Raw genomic sequence first — 18,399 nt, 5'->3', positions numbered from 1 at the left:
AGAAAAAGGGAAAAACTTGCCGACCACCGGTCACCCGAGTCAAAACAGTGCATCGGACCCACCAGAGTCACAGGGGCCACATACACCATGATCGCTCGCAAGGACCTGAGCCGCCACGGGCCCACACACAGCATCACCCAACAGTAGGATGCGTCCAACGGGCACCGCCCACGTGGAGACCATGGCAAAGCAGAAAGCCAGAAACGGGCGGACGGCCGGCCGGCGTGACGAGGGGGCAGCGCAGCAGGACGCACGCGTACGAGTCGCGTCGACGACGCCAGCTCGCCGCGGTCCACTCGTTGCACGGGCTCGAAAACCTCGGCTGTTTTCCCTCTCGCGGACGCGGGAAATCTCGCGGCTGGGCAATCCGGCCGTTTCGGGTGACCGGGCGGTTTTACCTGGAATTATTGGTGCGCGATTAGGCAGTCTTTCATCCGCACCCTTCAGTTCTCTGTGATTATCTTTGCGCGCCTCCCCGTGTACAAGGCTGCTCTCCAACTGGTCTTTATTTTCTTACATACTTTGAGCCACTCTTTTATAGTCAGGTTAGGTTAGTATAGTCTTCCTGAGCGCCTTGTGTAAGCTGTGAGGCAATGTCATGATCCGTTCTGCGATGCCAACTTTACATCCTTTTGCACGCTTCTATGGCTCAGTTGATGAGGGGTTTATGTAGGTCAAATGCACGTCCTTGTCACCAACAACCTTGCCTTGTTCCTCGCCGATGTGTGAAATTTTATATGTTTTCGTGGATGTGTTAATCTTGACCCGTGCTGTCCAATCAACCTATGGCTGGTGAATTATCCTCACTTCATTTATCTCTGCAAAAGAAATTGTCACACGATTAAAATCATAAAAAGTTTGTTGGCCGGCATTCAAACCAAGAATCCGTTATAAGAACATTGCTTGCCTACTATGTACAATCCCTTTATACTTTTTTTTTATAAAAGCACCATTTCTCGTTTAATAGGCTAATGGCTCATTTCGTGAGTAAATATTCTTCGTGAGTTTCGCTCCAGACTACATTATGCATTTAGTCGCTCCGTGGCAAATGAATTAGCATTATAGAAAATATTAACATGTTTTTATAAGGGTTATGTCTTTTAGAGTATACACATCATACATGGAGTCGTGAAGAAAGCTTTGAAGATTTGTTGCACCTACTCCCAAGCATGAAAAAGAGGTCGCTCAGAAAAAAAAAAGGAAAATGATGAAACCGCACAATTACTCGACTGTCAAGGGACCTGCGGAGATAAACGCACCCACGTTTTGTCCACCAATAAATCCCATCCCACCAACCAACCAACAATCCACCCAAAAACCCGGACCATCAGCCCCCTCCCCACTCCCCCTCCCTGGATCCGATTCAGCAGACTCGCCACCTGTTTTCGCCCCCGCAGTCTTCTCCTGGGGTTTTGCCTTGCCCCCACAGCCCACACTCTTCCCATTTCTCGCGTCTCCTCTGGCCACCACCAGGAGCAAAGCCCGAGCCGCAACGCCTCTCGATCCACGAATCTCCCCAGCGGATCTGCTGGTTCCGGAAGGGTTTGGAGCGCGCCGGAGCCTGGAGGCGTCTCGGCGTGCGCGTAAGGTTGGGCCGTCGAGCTGTTTCGGTAGGGGAGGGGGAGGCGCATGAGGATTCGCGAGCTGGGGGACGGCGACGGGAGGCCGGTGGAGGGGGAGGAGCAGGAGGACGCCTGGGCGGGCGGCGGCGGCGGCGAGGTCGTGCGGCTGAGGGCCAAGCGCGCGCTCGTCGGCGCCGGCGCCAGGGTGCTCTTCTACCCCACGCTTCTCTACAACGTCCTGCGCAACCAATTCGAGGCGGAGTTCCGGTGGTGGGACCGCGTCGACCAGGTGCTGACCCTGCCTTTGAGCGAATTTCGTGATTACTTTGTCTGGGATTTTAGGCCCATAGTGTATGCCTATGGAGTATATTGACTGATTCTTGTTCGGTAAATTGGTTCACTTGGCGTCCATAAGATTGGATGATAGGGCAGCTTTTTAAAACTGGTGATGAAGGGTGTGATTTTGGGCACCAGTTTTTCATCAGGGTTTTCTCGGTGCCATCTACACTGGGGGGCCTGTATATAAGGGTTACGGCTGGTTCCATGATTGCATCTGACGCAGTGACGCTCCGCTGTTACTTTTGTGCTGAAGTGCTGCTTTCGTCTTCTTCTTTTTTGTGCGTTAGAGTATTTCTTGTAATTGACGTTCGCCTGTTGGGAAAGGTATGGCCCGTGTGAGCAGTGATTGTTGTTGTGTCCGGTCATTTCAGGCTCCATTTTCGAGTGCAAGATATTTGAGCACTTTTTCTTCAGTATCTATGTTACTATAGCTTGTTCTTCTGTATGATTGTCTTTTGGTCTTCCATTTGGCACTGGTGGGTGAACATGTTTACATGCCTAGGACCATAGAAGCCTTCTGTTGATTCGGTGGTGAAAGGACGCATTCATCCCTAGATAGCATGCCTTGATTGCTGCTGTTAGGTGTTGCGATTTTTGCTTTGCACAATTTAGCATTTCGATGTATAATACTGTGACGTGTCTCTGCTATAAAGATTTCATCGTCTAATTTCTCCAACCTCCATCTGCAGTGTATTTTGCTAGGAGCTGTTCCTTTCCCTAGTGATGTTCCACGTCTGAAGCAACTTGGAGTTCAGGGAGTTGTAACATTGAATGAGCCTTATGAGACTCTGGTACCAATGTCCTTGTACCAGGTAAATTTAACATTACTTGATTTCATTGTTGCATGATTTCGTTTGTATTTTGAATTTAAATTAATAAATGCAATTCCATACATACTGTGATTGATTCGCAGCCATGCTCCATCAGACCATCACTCTACTGTGGCTTTTCAGTTAGCAAGACAAATATGTACTGATGAGTAACACACCTTCTTTTTCCAGGCCTATGGGATTGATCACCTTGTGATTGCCACAAGAGACTACCTGTTCGCACCATCCCTTGAAGATATTTGTCGAGCCATTGATTTTATCCACCGTAAGTTCATGTCATGTCCTAGACGCAAGAGATAAATCATTAAATCTACATATCAGTTCTCCTGATGTCTTTAGTACCTTGTGTTATGGAGTGCTTTTCTCCTGCAATAAGAAACTGATTTAGATTTGGGATGCAAGGAATGTAGATGATAGCTTGCGGTCAACTGTATAATGAACTGAGTACATTGTTTGTTAGGTCGTCAGTATCTGATGGAGTAGGTATAACAATATATAGGTTGCAACACTATCTTTTAATGCAAGCCCCCATCCGAATAGCAATATGAAGGATTTGTTTGCTGTCGCTGTGAATGACATCATGCATGACAGTAAGTGGAATGGGCAATATAAATGCCTATGACAAAGAAACTGAGACCCTGTTATAAAAGTCAGTCATTTATGTAGACAAGGATAGTACACTATGAAGGAATGTCTACATAATTCTTGAGCGCATGATTTATGTGCAGAAGCAACATTTCTCAACACTACACTATATTTGTTAACTATCAAGGAACTACAGTTAACAAGTAATTTCACAAACCACACTTTTTGTGTATCATGATTTTCAGTAAACTACACCTTTATATGATTACAACAGAACTGGCAGGTTTGCCCAACCCATCAGTCACAAGCATAAGTGTCCATGAAGAAGTTGCACCTGTCCCAATTCATGATGATGTGGCTGATGGGTGGGACACACCTGTTGTTTTTGTTGAAATTCCAAAGAATCGCTTTCTGAACACTGATACAGAAATGGGGTGATTCTTTAGACTATTCTTAAACATGCAGTTCTTTGATAATATGTCAAGAAACGGTCTAGTACTAAAATATTGCTCATTGAAGGATTCTTTTTTTCTGCTGCTGCTGTGGTTGTAATAATCGTTTTTATTACTAGAGCTTGTCCTGTCTTTCAGTTCTCTTGTTTTATCCACAATGCCGAAATTTGAACTCAATGACGAGCTGTCTGCAGAACGTTTTCAAACAGCAATGTCTATCTAATTGCATGTAAGATGTAACTATGTAGTATGTACTATCTTCAAGCTTCCTTGACTGTTCTATTGACCAAGGATGATCTGATCACTTATGCCTTGTCATTAGCAACAACAAATGTCCATTGAGTTTGGTTTAAATGTTAAAGAAATAAAGATCACATATTTTCTCGAAATTTCAATAGGCCTCAAATGGTTAGAAGTTAATATGTAGTTACTTGTTTTTCAGGCAATGCGTCAAAAGGTGGAACTACTTACGTTCACTGTAAAGCTGGAAGAGGACGAAGCACCACTATTGTTTTGTGCTATTTGGTAAGATAAGCTACATAAATTTCAAGCTGAATGTTATAAATCTTATTCAGTTGCTGATGAAAGATTATTATGTTCCTTGTCTTCAGATCAAATATAGGAACATGACCCCTGAAGCAGCTTTGGATCATGTACGATCCATTAGGCCCCGAGTGCTTTTGGCACCATCACAGTGGCAGGTATAAGGACTGCTGCCTTTGTGTTCTATACAAGTGAACGCCATCGTTATTCAATCATGCATCTGCTAAGCTGCTTTCGCCAATGACATGATTTTGCAGGCTGTTATTGTATTTAGCACTCTCACCACTGGACGTCTTCCAGTAAGGAGTACAAACCTAAACTGTTACCTAGAAGGCACCAAAGCCTCCATTCCTGACAGTGATATCGAGGACTGCACTGTGGAGTTCGATTATGATGATAGCGGTTTACCTCTTTGTCAAGTTATGGTACCGAGGCCAAGCAGTCCGACTGGGTGTGTCGATGCAGTGTTCATAACGGAAGCAGATCTGGAGGGCTATGATGCATATGTTGATACCGGGAAGGATGTTGTGTCATTTGAAGTAGTAGCGAGTCGCAAGCCCATTATGAGGAGACTATCTTGCCTCTTTGGATCATTGAAAGTTACAAGCAACTGTGAACCAGCCCCAAACCGATTTACCGAGGTTCGCGCCTGCTAGGCAGGCCTGCTACTCGCTTTATGCAATTTTCTCCGTGTTGTGAGTCAAGATATATGGGACATTAGTAGATAGGCAAGCAGTCAGCCAGTCAGGCATCGTAGAAATATGGAGGTTTCTACAGCCACGGCAAACGCCACCGGGAAGAAGCTTTGTGTGCATAGGGAGATGGAGAGTTTAGAGTTGTGAATGTGCCGATTGCCTTTTTTTTTCACTCGGAAACATGTGGTTTGATTTCACCATTGTTCTTTGGAATAAAAAGCTGATCATGTTTGGTGTCAGTATATTTCAGTTAGTTCATGTCTTTTGGAATAAAACAATCTTGGAAAATGTCATATATTATGGGACGGAGGGAGTAGTTTATTGCTCTCTCTAATGGTGAATCTGGTCACTTCAGTCCGGCTTAGTTAGTCCATGGGAAAGTGTTGAGTATAATGTTTATTTAGGAAACATAGGATAGTATAGGATTTGTTTCTGCCTTGACTTGTACTCCAAGATGACCATGTACTCATATATATACCCACGAGGCTCAAGCAATACAACAACTATTCCACCAATCTATCTCTCCCTTCTATAACATGGTATTAGTTTCCGGGTTCTAAACCCTAGCCGCCACCGCTTCCGCACCCACGCGCCGCCCCTGGGGCGGTCGGCCTCCATGACCGCCGCCGGGGGCTGCGCCGTCCGTACCTAGGGTTCGTCCACCGGTCGTGTTGGTCGGCTGCCCTAGAGAGTCTTTTCCCCGAGCCCTTGCTTCGGGGTTTTCTCTCTCCCGCCGGTCATCTTGATAGTCGGTTTCTTTTTAGTTTTCCGATCTAATCTTGATCGGTTTGCGTCGTCCATCGCAGCCGTCGATCCCGTGCGCCTCTACTCCAACCCCGACGCGATCGTCCGGCTTCTTCATCGACCCAGCGGCCTCGCGCGTCGTCTGCGCGTCTGCCCGCCGGTCGCCCCGACCCGGCGGCCTCGCGTCATGCGGCGGCCAATCATAGCCGCCCTGCCGCCCGCCGTCGCCGGCTTCATCTCGGCTCCGCCGCCACTCCGTCTCCACCGAGCGGCGTCCTCGACCTCGCGCGCGATCGGATTGATCACCCGCCCACCGCCGCGATCCGCCTCATCTCCTTCGTGTGACCGACCTGGCCCGTCGGTTGCGCGCGCCTCCGCAGGTCCCGTGAAGATCGTCCCCGAGTTCAGCGCATCCCTCCACCAATCGAGCAACGGGCTGCCGCTGCGTCGCCCCGTCGGGCCACAGCGCCGCCGCCCCGTGGTTCTTCTCCCGGCTGCACCGACCCGCGTCACCGCTGCGTCGTCCCTTTGGGTCATAGTGTCGCGGCCTGTGGTCCACCGCCGCCCCTAGGCCGTCCACTCTTGGTCGTCCCCGTGGTCGCACCGACCCTTGCGCCGCCGCTGCGTCGCCCCGTCGGGCCATAGCGAGCGTGGCACGCGGTCCACGCAGCCGTCCCCGCGGTTGCACCGACACGCACTCCTCCGCCGCGTCGCCCCTTCGGGTTGTCGCGCCGCGGCCCGCGGTCTCCGCCGCCGCCCCGAGGTCTTACCACCGTCGCCGCCACCTCCTTGCCGCCGCTGCGTCGCCCCTTCGGGCCGTAGCGCCACGGCCCGCGGTCCACTCCGCCGTCACCGCGCGTCGACCTCCCGTGGTATGCGCTGCGCCGTCTCCCTTGGCGCGGAAACACCACCGTCCGCGCCGGTCTTCGTCACGTTGTCAGGGTTTTCCGTCTACTTCGAGCACCGCCGCCGCGCTCCTAATCAAGCCGCCGCCGCCGCCGTCAGGCCGCCGCCGCCGCTTTTCTTTGGCCGCCGCCGCCGCTACCCCGTAGCCGCCGCAGCCGCCCGTCCACCTCCTTCGTCTTCATCCAGCACCAGCCCGTTGTCAGCGTCACCGTCATCTACCCCGACCACTTCGTCTACTCCGACCACCGTTGGTGACATTGGCCCCGCGCCGATCAACGCCGCAACCGTCGTCGAGTTCTTCTCTGCTGGCCCTCCGACTTCTTCGACATGGCATACAGCTCGTGCAGGTCCTAGTCTCCGCATGCCCGGTGCTGGCAACACCGCCGCGTGCCTTCGTCCACGATGTGTTCCCGGGCCTGGCAAGCCTGGTGCGGCGCTTCGTCAACTTCGTCTCCATCCGTCTATGCATGCCCAGTGCTGGCAACATCGGTGCGTGCCTTCGTCTATGATGTGTCCCCGGGCTTGGCAAACCCGGTGTGACGCGTTATCAACAACATCTCCTTTTCGGCGCACCACTACTTCGACACCACTGTGCCCATGCTAACTCGGCACCCCCTTGCGCCCGCGGCTCCACGACGACTTCCTCGACACCGGACACCCTGACTCGACATCGACCATAGCATTCTTCGCATGGCTACCTCGACCATGGCTCCACCACCCACGCTCTCGGCTACATCGACAAACGGCACAAAGGGCTACCGCCTTGCTTGAGCAACCTCGTTGGTTTCCGCTCCAGCCACGACTCCGCGATGCATCGCCCGTTACGACTGTGAGGGGGTGTGTCCGTCGGCTTGCCTTCGGATTCTTCTCCATTCTCATCGTCTGCGTCGCTACCATTGTGACTGTGGGGGAATGTTGAGTATAATGTTTATTTAGGAAACATAGGATAGCGTAGGATTTGTTCCTGCCTTGACTTGTACTCCAAGATGACCATGTACTCCTATATATATGCCCACGAGGCTCAAGCAATACAACAACTATTCCACCAATCCATCTCTCCCTTCTAACAGAAAGAAATGCCTCCTCCAAAGGCCACTGTTGATTTTTTTCGTGAGTTATATGAAGTCACTGGAGCTAGCAAGAAATTATAGCACTGAATCGGAAGGTGCTTCAACCTTTGTGCCCATTCACTTCCACACAACTACCCTCGTGCTCATCCATACAGACCCACATCTAGCTAGCATATTGCTTCAACCTTCGGGTGCGACCTGTCCTCCTTCCCTCAAATCTATCTAGGTTTCCCTCTCTCCCACACGCATCTCCCTTCCTCGGCTTTCGAACCTATCTCTCATGGAGCGAGACTTACTCTCATCTCATCCACTCTCGACGTCCTCGCCACTCATTTCATGTTTGTTTTTAGGCTCCCTAAGAAGATCATTAAAATGCTAGCTGTGGTTCATAGATCCTTCTTCCGGGCTCCGACGCAAAGTGTCTTATTGCCTGGAAAAAATGCAGGCCTAAAAATACTAGTGGTCTAGGCATCAAAATCCTAATTCTTCAAAACAATTGCCTCATGAAATTTGCCTTCAAACTTCCCCCAAAAACCAGACTTGCCTTGCCTTGGGTTAACTGGTTCTTCTAGTACTCTCTTGACTTCGCTAACAAACCTAACAACCCGCCCTTCCTTTGGAAAATTATACATGATCAACTTTGTCCCCTTCGAAAAATATCCTTCGTCCTTACTGATAGTGGTTCCTCCACCTTTTTCTGGCTCGACCCTTGGCTTCTCCCTACTCCTCTCATTGACACTTATGCCCACATTTTATCTCACTTCACTTCCCCCTCTGTCCTAGTATCTCATGCCATGCTTGCTGGTTTACAGACTACTCTAGAATTGCCTAAAATGTTGCTTTTGTCGAGCTTGCGTCTGTTTGTCTTTGTTGCATGATATCACCGCCAGCGACACGCCTGATGATAGGTTCCTCACCCACGGCTCCTCGTTCTCCTCGAGGTGCGCCTACTCGTTTCTCTCCTCCGACCACGAGATCGACCTCAACACGGGGAACATTTGGAGCCCCAAGGCTCCTATCAAGGTTAAGATATTCGGCTGGCTTCTCTGTCGTGACAGGCTGAGCACGATGGTGAATCTACTCCGCAAGTCCATCTCTCCGGACTCCTCCTGCCCCCGGTATGGTCTTACACTGGAGGATGCATCGCACCTCGCCATTCTTTGCCCATGCGCGACTCAGGTTTGGTCCCTCTTGGGCCTGCAGTCACCTCTCTCCATTGACCTCGTCTAGGATACGCCAACGTCGGTTGGCCTCGACATCAACATTTGGCCTACCGTCGCTTTCACCATCCTATGGAAGCTTTGGGACTCCAGGAATGCTCGTGTCTTTCACAACGAGCTACACTCATCCCTAGATACCCTTCAAAACATCATTTCGGACTTCACTATTTGGACCTTTATATTTAAGATCTGTGTAAGTATGGAGGTTGCCGTGTCTTGCGACTATACATCTCCTCTCGATGTAATCTATGATGTAACTCACCTTTTGGGCCTTTGAGTAATATATTTAGGTGGGAACCCTCTACCCTATCGGCGTTCAGGGAACCAGGGTACCCAGACTTGGCTGCCTGCGGCCTATGGCGTGGCTCCATCAACGGCCTGGTACGACCCATCTTCAACCACGACAAGACAAGACCCTCGCGAGGGGCCAAGCCTCGCGAGGCGGACGACATCAAGACCTCCCAAAGGAGCGGCCTCCTCACGCATTCTCCGGAGGAGCGGAGATTTCTATGCAAGCCCTCGCCTCATGAGGCTAAAATGACATCAGCCATGACGACCAAGGCCAGGCGCGCGCGAGCGGGTGCAGAGCGGCAGGTTTCCTCTTTGGTGCAAAGGAGGCAAGCGCAGGTGCGGAGTCCCAAGGAATCAAATAAAGGTTGCCGTTTGCGTGCAACGAGACTAGGACCGCCAGAACGGCAGGATGGACGTCATCATCGAGCCCACCACGACGTCTTGATCAGAAGCTTTGCAGGTGAAGACCACCTTTCGTCAGGATCAAGTGTACTACTTGTCCCCTTTCAAAATTGGTCGTTGTGGGATCCCTTCCCGCCTAAGTTTTGGGGAAGAGGACCAGGGCCACTATAAATATAGCCTAGCCACCACCGTAGAAAGGGGATCAGAGGATCGAATCATCGAGCCCTTGAGAGACAAAACCCTAAGAGCTCATCACAAGAACAAGCCTCCTGAGGTTGTTCTTCCCCTTGTACTAGTTCATCCTCAGCCCCCCGTGAGGGTAATCCACCACAAAGCAGGAGTAGGGTTTTACATCGCAAGGTGGCCCGAACCTGGATAAACTGCCATGTCCTTTTCCTTCATGTTCATCGAGCTAGGTCGTGAGAGCAGCGAGTCGATCGGCTTGACAGGTTGAGTTCTTCGCACACGCCCCTGAGTTCGAACCTTTCTTGGGTCTGCGGAGCCCGAAATTCGACATTTGGTGCGCCAGGTAGGGGTGTGTCGAAGGTCGGCCTCTTCATCAACCATGCTTCACCCACGCCGCTCGGTCTCCATGGTGGGCGCCGCTCCTTCCGCTGGTCCACCGGGCGCGTTCGGAGGCATCGTGAGCCTTCGGGCTTTCTCCCTCGCCTTGCGGCAGGTGCGATGGCCTCCGAAGTTCAGGTCTGAGCTGCCGCCACGCTACTACGGCGCGGCGGGCCCTGCAAAGTTTCTCCAGGCGTACGCAGAGGCCATCTGGGCAGCGGGCGGAGACGACAAGGCCATGGCCAATTGGCTCCCCATGGCACTCACAGGCATGCCTCGTTCCTGGCTGCTCGACCTACCGGAGTCTTCGGTGACTTCGTGGGAAGAGTTGCGCAAGTTGTTAATCACGCGCTTCGCGGCTCCGGCACCCCACACCGTCGTGGCCATCCTCGGCGGGTGATGTCTGCTAGAACTACGTCGGTATTTCCCCAAAGAGAAAGGGATGATGCAGCACAGCAACGGTAGGTATTTCCCTCAGTGATGAGATCAAGGTTATCGAACCAGTAGGAGAACCACGCAACACAACGTAAATAACCCCTGCACACAAATAACAAATACTCGCAACCCAACATGTTAAAGGGGTTGTCAATCCCTTTTGGGTAACGGTGCCAAAAATTGGCGCAGAGATGGGGTAAAGTTGTAATAGATAGGATAAATGGAGCGCGAATAAAATAAAGTGCAGCAAGGTATTTTTGGTTTTATAGAACTGAAAATAAAAGCAAATAAAATAGATCGTGAAGGCAAATATATTAAAGAAGAGACCTAGGGGCCGTAGGTTTCACTAGTGGCTTCTCTCGAGAAAAATAGCAAATGGTGGGAAAACAATTACTGTTGGGCAATTGATAGAACTTCAAATAATCATGACTATATTGAGGCAATGATCATTATATAGGCATCACGTCCAAGATTAGTAGACCGATTCCTTCCTGCATCTACTACTATTACTCCACACATCAACCGCTATCCAACATGCATCTAGTGTATTAAGTTCATGGAAAAACGGAGTAATGCAATAAGAACGATGACATGATGTAGACAAGATCTATTTATGTAGAAATAGACCCCATCTTGTTATCCTTAATAGCAATGATACATACATGTTGTTTCCCCTTCTGTCACTGGGATCAAGAACCGTAAGATCGAACCCATCACAAAGCACCTCTTCAAAGAAAACCATAGAATCATAAAACAAGCACACAACACAAAGAAAACAGAAGCTATCAAAAACAGAACAGTCTGTAGCAATCTGACTACTTCAATTACTTCTGTAACTCCAAAAATTCTAAAATATTAGGAGGACGTGAAAAATTTGTTTATTAATCTTCTGCAAAAAGCATCAACTCAAAAGTACTCTTCTGATAAAAATTAAAAATAATTTTGTGAGCGCAAAAATTTCTGTTTTTCAGCAAGATCAAATCAACTCTCACCCAAATCATCCCAAAGGCCTTGCTTGTCACAAACACTAATTTAAACCACAAAAACACATCTAATCAGAGGCATAATTTGGCATTTTATTGAAAACAGCAAGAAAACCAAAAAGCAAAAAGATACAAGTTGGGTTGCCTCCCAACGAGCGCTATCGTTTTACGCCCCTAGCTAGTCATAACGCGTAGGATATAAGTTTTGTCATCTTTAGTTCTAGATCCATATGAAGCCCTCGTGATTCATTCATATGGTGGCCTAGTTATTGTTCTAGGGAAGTGTTCCATACCCTTCCTTAGTGAAAATTGAAATTTAATATTGCCTTCTTTCATATTAATCACGGCACGAATAGTACGTAAAAACAGTTTACCAAGTATAATTGGACAAGACGGATTGCAATCAATATCAAGAACAATAAAATCTATGGGCACATAATTCCTATTTGCAAGAATAAGAACATCATTAATTCTTCCCATAGGCTTATTAATAGTAGAATCCGCCAAGTGCAAATTTAAAGAGCATTCTTCAATATTGGTAAGACCAAGCACATCACATAAAGATTTTGGAATTGTAGAAACACTAGCACCCAAGTCACATAAAGCAAAACCCTCATAATTTTTAATCTTGACTTTGATGGTAGGTTCCCATTCATCATGTAATTTTCTAGCAATTTAAACTTCTAATTCCAACTTTTCTTCAAAAGCTTTCATCATAGCATCAACAATATGTTTAGTAAAGGCTTTATTTTGTTCATAAGTACAGGGTGAATTTATCGGATTGCAGCAAAGAAATACAATCAACCAAGGAGCAACTATCATAATTAAAGTCTTTGTAATCCAAAATAGTGGGCACATCACTAGTTAAAGTATTGACCTCTTCAAACTCACTTTTATCAATTTTCTCAACAAGATATTCACCCTTTGAATTATTGGGACGCCTTCTAACTACAGTTGACTCTTCTCCAGTCCCTTTTTCATCAATATTAATTTTATTAAACAAAGAATGAATAGAGGAAACACTAATCATTTTAAGATCTTCATCACTTTTATGAAAGCAATCACTAGAAAACACTTTTTCTAAAAATTCTCTTTTAGCTCTAAGCATAGCGGTTCTTTTCTTACTTTCATCCATGGAAACATAAAGAGCTTTAATTGATTCTTCAACTTTAGGCACAAAAAATTTCGTCTTGAGAGTTTCTACATCATGAGAAATTCTATCAATACTTCTAGACATATCATCAACTTTATTCAGCTTTTCTTCTATCGTAGCATTGAAAACTTTTTGAGTATTGATAAATTCTTTCATATTATTCTCAAGATTAGAGGTGTTTCTATTATTATTATAAGAAGGATTACCATAATTATTGGAGGAATTACTAGGAAAAGGCCTAGAATTAAAATTACTTCTATTAACATTATTACTGAAATTGTTTCGCGAGATAAAATTCACATCTATGGCATCACTATTTTTCTCAATCAAAGTGGACAAAGGAACATCATTAAAATCAATAGGAGCACTTTTATTAGCAACCAACTTCATAAGAGCATCAAATTTTTCACTCAAAGAATTTATTTCTTCTACCGAATTGACTTTTTTACTAGTAGGCGCTCTTTCGGTATGCCATTATGAGTAATTCGCCGTAATATTGTCTAGCAATTCAGTAGCTTCACCCAAAGTAATTTCCATAAAGTACCCCCCGCTGCAGAATCTAAAAGATTACGAGAAACAAAATTCAATCCCGCATAAAAATTTTGTATGATCATCCAAAGATTTAACCCATGAGTTGGGCAATTCCTTAGCATGAATTTCATCCTTTCCCAAGATTGTGCAACATGCTCTTGTTCAAGTTGCTTGAAATTCATGATCTGGGTTCTAAGGGAAATGATTTTTGCGGGCGGAAAATACTTAGTAATAAAAGCATGCTTGCACTTGTTCCAAGAATCGATACTATTGCAAGGCAAAGAAGAAAACCAAATTTTTGCGCGATCTCGCAAAGAAAAAGGAAATAATTTCAACTTCACAACATCATTGTCCACATCTTTTTTCTTTTGCATATCGCATAATTCCACGAATGTGTTAAGATGGGACGCGTCATCCTCATTAGGAGTACGGGCAAATTGATCTTTCATAACAAGATTCAACAAAGCAGTATTAATATCAGAAGACTCTGCCCTAGTGGCAGGAGGAGAAATCAAAGTCCTAATAAAATCTTTATTGTTGGTATTTGAGAAATCACACACATTGGTGTTCTCTTGAGTCATGGTGACTACACAACAAGATTGCACTCAAAAACAGATCTGACGAGAAAACGGTGAACGAAAAAGTGGGCGAATAAAACAACAATTTTTTGTGAAGTGGGGGAGAGGAACGAGAGGCAAATGGAAAATAATGTAAATTGCAAGGAGATGAGATTTGTGATTAGGAACCTAGTTGATGTTGATGATCCTCCCCGGCAACGGCGCCAGAAATTCCTTTTGATGTCTACTAGAACTACGTCAGTATTTCCGCAAAGAGGAAGAGATGATGTAGCACAACAACGGTAGGTATTTCCTTCAGTGATGAGACCAAGGTTATCGAACTAGTAGGAGAACCACGCAACACAATGTAAACAACCCCTCCACACAAATAACAAATACTCGCAACCCGACGTGTTAAAGGGGTTGTCAATCCCTTTCGGGTAACGGTGCCAGAAATTGGCGCGGAGATGGGATAAAGTTGTAATAGATAGGATAAATGGAGCGGGAATAAAATAAAGTGCAGCAAGGTATTTTTGTATTTTTGGTTTAATAGAACTAAAAATAAAAGCAAATAAAATAGATCGCGAAGGCAAATATATTTAAGAAGAGACCCGGGGGTCGTAGGTTTCACTAGTGGCTTCTCTCGAGAAAAATAGCAAACGGTTGGAAAACAATTACTGTTGGCAATTGATAGAACTTCAAATAATCATGACAATATCCAGGCAATGATCATTATATAGGCATCATGTCCAAGATTTGTAGACCGACTCCGGCCTGCATCTACTACTATTACTCCACACATCGACTGCTATCCAGCATGCATCTAGTGTATTAAGTTCATGGAAAAACGAATTAATGCAATAAGAACGATTACACGAGACAAGATCTGTTTATGTAGAAATAGACCCCATCTTGTTATCCTTAATAGAAACAATACATACGTGTCGTTTCCCATTCTGTCACTGGGATCAAGCACCATAAGATCGAACCCATCACAAAGCACCTCTTCCCATTGCAAGATAAATAGATCAAGTTTACCAAACAAAACCAAAATATCAGAGAAGAAATACAAGGCTATAATCAATCATGCATATAAGAGATCAAAGAAGACTCAGATAACTTTCATGGATAAAAACACAGATCTGATCATAAACTCAAAGTTCATCGGATCCCAACAAAGACACCGCAAAAATACTTATGTCATATGGATCTCCAAGAGACCATTGTATTGATAATCAAGAGAGAGAGAGAGAGAGATAGAGAGAGAGGAAGCCATCTAGCTACTAACTATGGACCCATAGGTCTATCAAGAACTACTCACACATCATCGGAGAGGCAGCAATGGACATGATGAACCCCTCCGTGATGGTGTCTATATTGGATCTGGTGTTTCTGGAACTTGCAGCGGCTGGAATTAATTTTCATCGACTCTCCTAGGGTTTCTGGAATATTGGGGTATTTATAAAGCAAAGAGGCGGTGCAGGAGACCACCGAGGTGGGCACAACCCACCTGGGCACGCCTGGGCCCCCAGGCGCGCCCTGGTGGATTGTGCTCCCCTCGGAGCACCCCTCAGGTACTTTCTTGGCCCATACGGTGTCTTCTGGTCCAGAAAAAATCCACAAAAAAGTTTCACTATGTTTGGACTCCGTTTGGTATTGATTTCCTGCGATGTAAAAAACAAGAAGAAAACAACAACTAGTACTGGGCACTATGTCAATAGGTTACTACCAAAAATGATATAAAATGATTATAAAATGATTATAAAACATCCAAGAATAATAATATAATAGAATGGAACAAAAAAAATTATAGATACGTTGGAGACGTATCAGCATCGCCAAGCTTAATTCCTGCTCGTCCTCGAGTAGGTAAATGATAAAAATAGAATTTTTGATGTGAAATGCTGCCTAACATGTTCATCACATAATCTTTTCTTTGTAGCATGGACATTTGGACTTTTATATGATTGAAAGCAATAGTCTAGTTGTGACATGAAGATTTTAATACTCAAGCATACGAACAAGCAACAATGTCTTTCAAAATATCAACACTAAAGCAAGTTATCCCTAGCCCACTATGCTCAATCATTGATCCATTCATGAAACCTCACTCGAATATTAGCTACACCCAATGCTCAAGTATGATCATAGTGCCCCTTAGTTGGTGCTTTATAAGAGAAGATGGAGACTCAAATAAAAATGCATAAAGTAAAAGAATGGCACTTCGCAGAGGGAAGTAGGGATTTGTAGAGGTGCCAGAGCTCAAAGCGAAAATTTGAGAGATAATTTTTTTTGGGAGGCATACTTTTCCCACCAACGAAAAAGACTTAGAGTTCCCAATACTTTCCATGCTAGATACATCATAGGCGGTTCCCAAACAGAAAATAACGTTTATTCCTTTTTCCACCATACTTTCACTTTCCATGGCTAACTGTATCCACGGGTGCCCCCATACCCACACTTTCCAAGGAATTTATTATTTGACAACATAAAGTAAATTCATTTTTCATTTCGGGACTGGGCATCCCTTATACATTTGTTGTACTCCCGTGCAATGACAAGTGAATAAACACTCATCGTGAGAATAACACATCTAGCATGGAAAACACCGGCCACCCCTCGTCGCCTCGCGAGCGGTACGAGCACACAAAAGAGAAATTTATTTTGAAAATTAGATATGGCACATGCAAATTTGGTTAGAACGGCACAAAAATACTGCATATACGTAGGTATAGTGGACTCATATGGCAAAACCGGTTTAAAGTGTTTTGGATGCACAAGTAGTGATCATACTTAGTGAAAAAATGAAGGCTAGCAAAAAGATTGAGAAGGGCCCAACCAAGAAATGAAAAATCTCGTACCCAAGCATTAAGCATAAGTAACACCGAATAACGCACCACAAGTAGGATGTAATTTCATTGCATAACTATTGACTTTCGTGCTTGCATAGGGAATCACAAACCTAAACACCAATATTCTTATTAAAGCACAATTACTCATCAACATGACTCACATATCACATCGTCATATCTCAAAACCATTACTAAGAATCAAGTTTATTTTGTCCAATGGTCTTCATTAAAGTTTTTATTATACCCTCCTTGGATATCGATGATACATCTCCAACGTATCTATAATTTTTGATTGTTCCATGCTATTATATTACCCGTTTTGGATGTTTATGGGCTTTACTATACACTTTTATATCATATTTGGGACTAACCTACTAACCGGAGGCCCAACCCAAATTGTTTTTTTTCCCTATTTCAGTGTTTCGAAGAAAAGGAATATCAAACGGAGTCCAAACGGAATGAAACCTTCGGGAGCGATCTTTTTGGAACAAACGCAATCCAGGATACTTGGAGTGGGCGTCAAGAAGCAGCCGAGGCGGCCACGAGGCAAGAGGGCGCGCCCTAGGGGGGTGGGCACGCCCCCACCCTCGTGGGCCCCTCGTGGCTCCACCGACCTACTTCTTCCTCCTATATATATCTACGTACCCTGAAAACATCAATGAGCACCACGAAACCCTATTTCCACCGCTGCAACCTTCTGTACCCATGAGATCCCATCTTGGAGCCTTTTCCGGCACTCCGTCGGAGGGGGAATCGATCACGGAGGGCCTCTAACTCATCACCAAGGTCTCTCCTATGAGTTTTGAGTATTTTACCATAGACCTTTGGGTCCATAGTTATTAGCTAGATGGCTTCTTCTCTCTCTTTGAATCTCAATACAAAGTTCTCCTCGATCTTCTTGGAGATCTATTCGATGTAACTCTTTTTGCGGTGTTTGTCGAGATCCGGAATTGTGGGTTTATGATCAAGTTTATCTATGAGAAATATTTGAATCTCCTCTGAATTCTTTTATGTATGATTGGTTATCTTTGCAAGTCTCTTCGAATTATCAGTTTGGTTTGGCCTACTAGATTGATCTTTCTTGCAATGGGAGAAGTGCTTAGCTTTGGGTTCAATCTTGCGGTGTCCTTTCCCAGTGACAGTAGGGGCAGCAAGGCACGTATTGTATTGTTGCCATCGAGGATAAAAAGATGGGGTTTATATCATATTGCTTGAGTTTATCCCTCTACATCATGTCGTCTTGCCTAATGCGTTACTCTATTCTTATGAACTTAATACTCTAGATGCATGCTAGATAGCGGTCGATGTGTGGAGTAATAGTAGTAGATGCAGAATCATTTCGGTCTACTTGTCGCGGACGTGATGCCTATATACATGATCATGCCTAGATAATCTCATAACTATGCACTTTTCTATCAATTGCTCGACAGTAATTTGTTCACCCATCGTAATACTTATGCTATCTTGAGATAAGCCACTAGTGAAACCTATGGCCCCCGGGTCTATCTTCCATCATATAAGTTTCCAATCTACTTTATTTTGCAATCTTTAATTTCCAATCTATATCATAAAAATACCAAAAATATTTATCTTATCTTATTATCTCTATCAGTCTCACTTTCGCAAGTGGCCGTGAAGGGATTGACAACCCCTTTATCGCGTTGGTTGCGAGGTTCTTGTTTGTT

The 18,399-nt window shown here is 45.6% G+C and overlaps 1 protein-coding gene across 1 annotated transcript; it reads left to right on the top strand.

Annotated features, from left to right (window-relative positions):
* Positions 1–1,315: 1,315 nt before the first annotated feature.
* LOC123070663 (phosphatidylglycerophosphate phosphatase PTPMT2) lies at positions 1,316–5,259 on the top strand. Its single transcript, XM_044493954.1, has 6 exons — positions 1,316–1,851; positions 2,591–2,713; positions 2,903–2,996; positions 4,211–4,293; positions 4,380–4,469; positions 4,569–5,259. Exons 1-6 carry the CDS (start codon positions 1,630–1,632, stop codon positions 4,965–4,967), a joined length of 1,011 nt encoding a protein of 336 aa, XP_044349889.1. The 5' UTR covers positions 1,316–1,629; the 3' UTR covers positions 4,968–5,259.
* Positions 5,260–18,399: the final 13,140 nt, after the last annotated feature.

This window comes from Triticum aestivum, chromosome 3B (assembly GCF_018294505.1).
Source record: "Triticum aestivum cultivar Chinese Spring chromosome 3B, IWGSC CS RefSeq v2.1, whole genome shotgun sequence".
NCBI lineage: Eukaryota > Viridiplantae > Streptophyta > Magnoliopsida > Poales > Poaceae > Triticum > Triticum aestivum.
Note: the sequence above shows the minus strand (reverse complement) of the source record. Positions and strands in the feature narration are given on the sequence as shown.